The following is a 9,179-nucleotide window of genomic DNA, read 5'->3' as shown; positions in this document are numbered from 1 at the left end:
TCAAATCCATCTTTACCTTTGTGAGTTTTGCTGCTCACAAATATGTCCACAAACGTTGGTGGAGGTAACAAACTGCTTACGCACATGCATTGAAATCTAGAACAGATCTTTAAGGCTCCTGAAAGTTTGTTAAACCTCCAAGGCCCACATCCAGATTTGTAGCATAACATTGAAATAAACAATGTCATTTATGGTTACAATTACTTGGAAGTAATCATAAACTCTATATTGGTCAAACTAATTGGTATCATCTTTTTGGTCTTAACTGGGAAGCCCCACGATATGTTTACATGTAAACTCAACTCATTGAAATGTGGATGACAAAGGAGGCATCATTGTTTTATTAGACATATTTTAACGTCTTTTAATTTACATGTATTTTTCCCAGAACAAAGAACAGATGTTTCAAAGGATTTGGTCAATGGAAGAATGTTTGTACCCATCTGAGGCCCATCTGCAATACCTCCAAGGCCCTGGCCCTCTAGTGGGCACTTTGGAAAACACTGGTCTAGACATTTTCCTGGAATTGCACAAAGGGGCTGTGCAAAAGTTCTGCAGACATCACTTTAGACCTTTTTCAGAAATGTTCCCTCCAGCTCCACGTGTCAGATTTCCAGAAAAGGTCCAAGTGAGCTCACAGGGAGCAAGTTTTCTGTCTGCTCAACACAATCTCCTGCTGCATTCTTCATTTATGGAGGGCAAATGCCAGTAAAACATGTCTAGACCCAGTTTTCGGGAGTTCATGTCTATGTAATAGAATAACCTTTCCTTGTATGTCACGGATCATTTAAATTCCCCTTAAATCCATCTTGTGACTCTTTGCTGAGCCAAAATGCAATCATCACTACCTTGTTACAGTGACACAACAAACCAGGCAAGTACTGAGGTGTTTAATAAATAACAGCATTAACAACACAACAATAACAACAAAATTAAAAGCTTGAATTCATTTTGTATATATACATACTGTATATATATATATATACATATATATATATTCATATTTGACTGTATAAACCATAAATATAATATGACATGCAGTCCATATAATTTAAAAACAACCAGGACTTCTCAGACTGAGGTAGGGTCAGGGGCCAAGACATTGGATAGATGAAACTGTGTGTGTATGTGTGTGTGTGTGTGTGTGTAGGTGGGGGAGAGGAATACAGTATTGGCAATAAATCTGCAGTGGCTGCTTACAAGAAACGTGTGCTTGGTTTGTAGTTGAGCGGTCAGGGGTTGTCCTCCCTAGTCAGTGTCCCAATCGTCCCCCCCAAGACTTCCGACTGAGGACACACACACATGCTGCATTGATGCGGATGAAACGCCAGGCTGTCCGTTCCTTGAAGATGGTCAGGGCACTTACGAATATGTGCGTGTTGGTGCAGTAGGAGTTCCAGTGGCGATTATCAATGCCAAGACAGCCTGAGTTGCCGGGTTTGGTGCCCTGTTTGCTGCCCCGCCCCCCCGGCCGTCCTCCATGTGCATTTCCGGAGCCTCTGTGCGTTGGATATCGGCAGGTGGTCTCGTAGAAAAACTGTTTCTTCACCACATTGTTGATTGTAACGTTGGGCAGTACTGTCACCTCGTTTCCAGCTATGTCTGTGGCTTGTGTCATGTTGCCCACCCAGGTATTTATGCTGTCACATACTGAGTACTCCCCTCGGTGCATGGTGTGCGATCCTGCTCTACGTCTTACCCTTACCCCCCTTAGCCCTTCGTTGTCATAGTCCTCACCTTCTAGGGCATCATGTGACGGGGGAACCTCGCTGAAGACAACGCGTGGTGAGGAGCGGTAATGTCTCTTGGAGAATAGCTTGGGGTCCACCATCGGGATGGAGGGGTCAGGAGATGTCGAGTGCTTGGCGGCTAGGCTTCTGTCCTGGGTGTGTGAGGCTGCTCGATGGTGCTTCTTGGTCCTGTGGTGGCTGGTCCTGTGATGCTCCTGTGAAGAATGGTGTTCAGATTTCTGCTGCTGTCCTGCTCTGTGATTAGCTGCCGTCTGCTGTCCGGCTTTGTGGTTGGCAGCCCCGGCACCGCGGGCCAATCCACCTCCCATGTTCAGTGCAGCCTGGACGCCAATCAGGAGGAGCAGGACCAGTGGTGACGACCTCATGGGCACACGTCCTGAGACAACGACAGGGACATTTCAGATTCTGTCATTCTGGTATCAACGTTAAAGAAAAAAAAAAATCAGGTTTTATAAAAACGTGTTTGTATGAGGTACTGACACGCCCTTTTTCAGGAACCATCGTAAGACACAGATGCTCACTAAAAACATGACTGACAGCGGGGACATAAGGGAAAAGAGATTCTAGCAACTTCATAAAAGTCTTACCTAAATCAGCACACACAGGAACATTGCTATGTTTTAGGTTTTTACTTTTTATATGTCACTAATAATATACTTTTGAACACTTATCTTTACTCAATAAGCGTGTATTTCACAAAGAAAATAGAAATTCTCTTTTAAAAACAAGTCCTCCAACTGAAACATAACTATGGGTCGTTTTATTTTATTGGTCGACCCCTGAACACGACCCATATGTATGTTTTTAGCACACCGCTGTTTTTCAACTCAAGTGTTAATGAGGTTAGGGTTACGGCTAAAAAAGACAGGGCTAGGTAGTAAGTTACAGACAATGGAAAAAAAGATGAGCGCGTCACGTGTAAAAGTCCACACCACACCAAAGTAAATGCTTCAACGACCAGTGGAAACCTCATCACCATCGTCATCAGCTACTTGATGACGACACAACCAAGCTACTACATTGCTGTTATTTATACTATTGCTAGGGTTGCCTATTTTAAAAATGTACGTATGGATCATAACTCCTAGATTTGAACAATTACAGTTGGTTGGCAAGGCAAACCATACAGGAAAATGTTAATTAGCAGAAGCAGACTTAGCTTTGTTTTATCCACCATCACCAAAATCTTTGGTTTTCAAATGATGTGTGTGTGTTGTTGTTGTTATTGTTGTTGTTGAGTGTTTGCACCTGTGGAATGTGTCCAGTTGAAGTAGGAGCCCCTGTGGACTCTAGAGCCAGACCCCAGTGCAGGCCGGGCCCCTGGTGCCAGCCATCTGGACCCCCTAAACCACAGTTCTGCAACAAACACATACAACAAAAATATGTAAATTAAACACATACATTTGCAAAGCACACGTTTCCATTCATCCGTCTTTATGGCCAATCTCAGCTGACATTGACTGGGAGTCGAGGTAAACCCTGCACGACACCAGCCAAACGCAGGAGTAACAAACACAGACAACCAACCATTCACACTCACATTTACACCTGCATTCAATTTAGAGTCTCCATTTATTTGAATAAACCAACCCCAATCTACAGGTTTTTGGGCTGTGGGAGGAAGCCATAATACTTGGAGAAAATACTCACATACACATGACTTCTACTTATTTTGGTTGGCCTATACAAAGGCTTCTCCCTAACCAACAGCAGTTAATGTCTAATCTTAACCTAACCACAATTCAAGTCTTAGCCCTAAACTTAACCAGACTCTGCCTCATTAGGACCAGTTTTTGGTCTCCATGAGGACAACTGGTCCTAACAAGGTCAGTTTATACCAGAAAAGGTCAAGAGGCCCAGATGTTTGTTCAAAGTCAGGTGACCATACCAAACTGAGATTCTGAAAAAAAACAAGGACTCTCTCTGTCACACTGTTGTCCACCAGCTCGTCCCATGTCGAAAACCCTTCAAAAGTCACATTATTACATCTGTATGATTTCAGGTCAAGCTGTCGTCAGTGACCCTGGTCATCTTTTGGCTAAGTGTTGCTGCTGCCATTCATTTCCTTTGCCTCCTCCCTGTGTCATCTCATGAACATGTTTGGTGAGTGGTTTTCACCAAACAAATCTCCTCCTAACCTCAGCAGCAAAGACGGCCGCCACTTTGCGGAGTTCTGGCCCCTGATTGGATATGGTCTTGTGGGATAGTGAAAAAGCTTCCCCTACATTTACTGTCGGAGCCTGAGGCTAAGAGCCTTCCATCACTGACTCAGTGACAACTGTCAGAGTTGGTTTGAGCAATGGCATTTTACAGATTACAGATTATTATTTTTTTCTTCCACACGAACAGAGAGACAGACACAAACTCTAAAACACAAAAATAACATCAGGGCATGTCATTTATAAGTGACAATAGGACCAGGACATTTTGTTTAATGTCGCACTTTCACAACAGCAGAAGAATGTCCTGAACATTCAGGTGAGGAGGTGACATTTGCGGACATTTTAATTCTCATATACGACCACTCTTGACATTTTCGGGGAAAAAATCTTCAGAGAAGTCTGTAAAGAAGCAGCACGAGCATGTGCATCAGTGCGGGTAAACTCTGTGGTGCCCTCATCCCCGGTCACTGTTCTCTCACACACACACACACACACACACACACACACATCATCCATCACTATCTCACCTTATCTCATGCAACATAAACACACACACACACACACACTCAACATGTTTAAGTCTTAGTGCTCGACTCTCACACTCTGGAATGCCTGGCATTTCAAAGCTCGTCTCTAGACATAAATAATACACATTAATATAATGTGCTATCAGTGTAGGTGAGTGGACACACGTGTGTGTGTGTGTGTGTGCATGAACAGATGCAAACACGGTCACAAATGCCATACATGTGCATGTAGGAATGTATATCATCTTGTTTTTGTTTGTTTGTTTGGAGACATACTCTAACCTTAACCATAACGACTACCGCCCTAACCCTAACCTCATGTCTTCACCTTAAAATATAATCATTTGTGTAATGGGGACTTGATTTTTGTCCCCACAATAATATTAGAAATACCTGGAACATACAGACACACAAACACATGCTCTATTCCAACACAAACATTCTGAAGGTCACTGGGGTGAGTTGAAACTGGCATGTCGGTATTTATCTCACTGGTACAGTGTTGGCATACCACAAAGGTTTGCTGTAAATAAATACAACTTGGTTTGAGAGGTTAAACCTTCAAGTTGGATGTACAAAACATAGACAGCAGAAAGTAATTCATTGTACTTAATTGTAATTCTAATAATGTATAATAATGTCTGCTCCGTGCTGACATCCTCCCTGTGTTGCACATTGTAACCTGCAGAGGTCAGTGTTGCCTGTTCAGTACCATCTAGCAACTGAGACATGTCAAATGTCACTGACTACATGAGAGAAGAACTTCAGCATCGTTAGTCATATCTCAAGTTAAAGTTAAGGTAACTTTAATAACCCCATGGGAAAAATCAAATCATAATCAGCCTTTAATCTAAATTCCATGATTGGCTTGGTTCCCAGGCGTTGTTGGTGCCAGGGACTCCAGACTTAAGTCAACATATGTTTTGATGGCGAAAGTAAACGAGTGAACCCAGAGAAAACCCAGAGAAATACAGAGCAATCGTACAAACTCTCCATAAAAAGGGCCTTGAATGACCTTCTTGCAAACCACTGTTCACTGTGCTGTCCATTTTTATTACATCAGTATTTTCCCACAAGCTGAAAATATTGGTGTCCTTGCGGTTTTTGTTTTATGCATTCTTACCTAAATTTGGTTCCCACACAGTGGTGGAAAATGAAAATAAAGTATGTTGAGACATAGACAAAATTGTAATTGTAATTTTCACTCAGCCACATTATGACTATAACTGTAGTTACATCACCTTTTTTTTTTTAGAAAGGACTTTGTCATTGTCTTTTTGAAGTTTTTGTCCGTGTTTATGTGCTTTTGTTGTCATATGTTTCAAATGTATATGTATCTTTATGTCATGGATTCAGGTGGACCAAACAGTGACATAAGGGCATAATGTTTGTCCATCTCTGTATGTTGCCATGCGATGGATTGGTGACCGATCCACGGTGCACCCTGCCTTTTTCTGTGTTAGCTGGGAGTGGTCCTTACAGCAGTAAATGCTAATAAGGACACAGATGTTTTTCCTAGTCGTCAGTTGTGTGCCATAATGAGAACATCTGTCTCAGGCATCCCTATTGCATGTGCAGCATAAATTCAGGCAGTGGGGGTGTTTTTCATTTAGGGGTGCTTCCTATGGCACAGCATCTGGCTCCTGGTGGAGTAATGAAAACCTTCTGAGATAAGCATGTACACTGTAGAGGTAAACGGAACTTTTTTTTTTACAATGTCACACTGAAAAGCTATTGTAACAGTGTGTGTTGCATGGCCACTACAAATGTAACATTATTGCTTGGCAAAAATGAGTAATAATGTTAAGGGAGTGGTGTTGATGTTTAGAGTGAAACAATAGAAAGCAGCTGACTTAATCAAGTTGGCATTTTTCTGTGAACTGCATCTGACTTACAGGAAACACATATTAAGGTGCACGGTGTTGTTTTTCTGTCGCCAACACACCATGCAATTAAAATGACAAAGTGTCTATTCATGTTTGTAATGTTTCTATTATTATTACGACTATAATATCACTTTTATATTTCTGATATCAACCCCTGCAGATGAAAATGATCTTGTCTTGCCATTTAAAGTGAACAGTCCCTCCTTACATAAAATAAAGAAATAAATCTAATATGTGTGCAAATTAAAATATGTAAGAATGACGCTATTGGAGATTAAATGCTATCTGTGCACTTAAACGGCAACATTATCCAATGCCGCTTACAACAATGTATTAGTGTCATAATCCAATAACATAAAGGGGATCAAGTATCCTGACCTTTACACTTTAAATGGCCTGTATTCATACAGTATAGCACTTTTCTAGTCTTTGATGGCCACTCAAAGCTGCTTTTCACCCATTCACTCACACAGGTTCATACAGCGCAACCACCTTCCAGGACATTTTTCATTTTTCATCATCACAGCAGACAGGAACAACATGGGGTTTAGTGTCTTGCCCAGTTGGCATACAGGCCTGTGGAGCTGGGAATCTAACCCACAACCTTCCCAGTTGCAAGAAGACTCACTCTGAAATGTAGGACTTCAATATGTAATGTAATACGCTTCACTTAAATAAAACCACTGCACCACATTGTTACCACTTTTCACTGTATTTGTTAAACAGTTCAGGGATCCTGGGTGATGGAAAGAGCTATTGTTTGAGACAATTCAAGATCCTGACCTACCGGCGCTATCTCTTGGCTTCAGTAAACACAATCATACACACTCAGTCGCACACATATGGAGCTGGTCCAAACAGACAGTGAGCTGACTGATCCAGGCTGACAAGCAGCTCACTATTTACATGGCCCAGGGTGAGCTGGGAGGATCCTAATGTTAAAAATATGTGCCTCGTGTTTAATGACAGTGGAGCCAGTGTAAACATTGTGATGCAGGAGCACAGAGGTCAGAGTGGTTTGGAGCGCACCTCTGACTTATAGGATTACCTCAGCACTGGATCAGAATCTGTCTGACCTTCCATCTGACCCTTCTGTATGCACAACACCAAACACATGGAGTCCCATACATACTCCAGCCCGTATGGATGTACTCCCAAAACTGTTAGTTTGCGTTACTGTTGTGCAGAAACTAAAGCATGCTCTGAGAGGCGGTTGTGCAGGCACATGGCGGAGTCAGAGTGGTGTGACCTATTTACCTAGAAGCAGTATGACACAGGCAAGCACGCTCTCAAAGAAAACATGGCTGCACCTCTACACCTCCTTTCGTCTGGGCTATCTGAAACATGTGCTCTCTGTTTCATCTTTTCATAAGACAGCCTTTTGTGACTGTAATGAAGCTGAACCTTTGTGTCATGTTGTAAACCACTCACTGCCCACGTTACAGTCCAAAAAGTAAATCAACGATTCTGTACATCACAGCACAGTGGAGTTGTTGATTACATTACATGTCATTTTGATCCACTGCTGCCTCTATTAGTAACTTAAAAGGTGTTGTTTTGTGACCTTGGTGGTTAAAATCCTTTGGTTTGGATTTACCTCCGTGACACAAACTTAATGAACTTGAATGGTGGCATATAAATACAGTTATTATTCATAATTATTACTATTATGTATCAGTTTGACAACACTGGAAATATTTCATCCTCACTTGTGGGGTGTTAATGGCGCCTTGCAAAACAGAAACAAATGGAATAGTGGTGCAAATGAGAAAAACAGTTTAGCTCCTATATTAAGCTGTAGGAGAAAGGTGTTCCATACTGACAAAACAGGAACTGGCAGAAAGGTGTTTGAGGCTCCCTGCACTATGACACACTCACAGCATGCTTTCCCGCTTAGTTAAAAAGACCCAAACCCACATGGGACCTGCCCTGAAAAAGAAAGTCCTGCTCCCATGAGTTTTCCAATAATGGTAAACGCATGTTTCTAGTCTGGATGACCAAAGCTGCTTGACGCTACTCTTTTGCCGCTCACCCTTTCACACCCTTTCACTCACACGTTAATACAGTGGCGTTAGGTGTCTTGCCCAAGGACACATCGGCACGTAGACAGGGATCAAATCCACAACCTTTCATTTGAAAGACCGCATGCCCCACCCACTGAGCCACCGTTGCCCCTATGACAAAGGTATTCCACATCAATTTAATCAAATACAGCAGAGATGACACGACATGGTTCATTTTTCCAGACAGAAAGAAGTTGCTTTAAAATTCAGGGCTTGTATACTTTGTTCCAGGGAGGTTGTTTATGAGAGCAGACTTTGTAAAACAGCTTCAGCCTGCTTTAAGGAGGTTCCCTTTCTTACAATAAACTCACTCCCTCATATCTACGCCAAACTGTAGCCCTAAATAAAGACCATTCCCTTTTGACTCATCCATCTATTTCATTTGCTGTGATGGCACGGGCTGTTCAAGGCACCACATGGCACTACCAGGTTGAAGAAGACTGCTAAAGTTGATGACAGTGCGTGGAAAGAAAACATACGGTGCATCAAGCAGCTGTTAGGCTGTGAGCTGGAAAAACCAATCATCAGGCTGCATGAGAGGAAAACACTTTGGACAGAGAGCAATTACTCAGCTCGAGGCAGTGGAGCCCAGCCACAAAGTTACTGGTACTCACTTTGTGACTACCAGTAACCAGTACCGTTTAGCCACACATTTCCATTACGTCTGCCAGTGCACAAAAAGCACCAGAAATTACACCCATAAGTAGTGTCACTGTCAAGACCACACTTAAGAGACAGACCAGTTTAGTACTCAATCCAAGATCAATGTAGGGCCTCGTTTTGGTCTTGG

At 42.3% G+C, this 9,179-nt stretch overlaps 1 protein-coding gene across 3 annotated transcripts in view; it reads right to left on the bottom strand.

Moving 5' to 3' along the window:
* Positions 1–233: 233 nt before the first annotated feature.
* Positions 234–9,179, bottom strand: part of LOC131468092 (nerve growth factor-like) — a 32,742-nt gene continuing 23,796 nt past the window's right edge. For 2 of the 3 annotated variants that reach the window (XM_058641966.1, XM_058641968.1), the window contains 2 exons: positions 3,000–3,107; positions 235–2,127 (listed from right to left, as the gene is read on the bottom strand). In XM_058641966.1, the coding sequence (XP_058497949.1) occupies positions 1,253–2,116 (864 nt within the window). In that variant the 5' untranslated portion in view covers positions 2,117–2,127; positions 3,000–3,107 and the 3' untranslated portion in view covers positions 235–1,252. Of the gene's footprint in view, positions 2,128–2,999; positions 3,108–9,179 lie in introns of all 3 variants that reach the window. The other variant, XM_058641967.1, reaches the window with a different exon arrangement.

Source organism: Solea solea, chromosome 11 (genome assembly GCF_958295425.1).
Source record: "Solea solea chromosome 11, fSolSol10.1, whole genome shotgun sequence".
Lineage (NCBI taxonomy): Eukaryota > Metazoa > Chordata > Actinopteri > Pleuronectiformes > Soleidae > Solea > Solea solea.
This window is presented reverse-complemented; position numbering and strand designations above follow the sequence as displayed.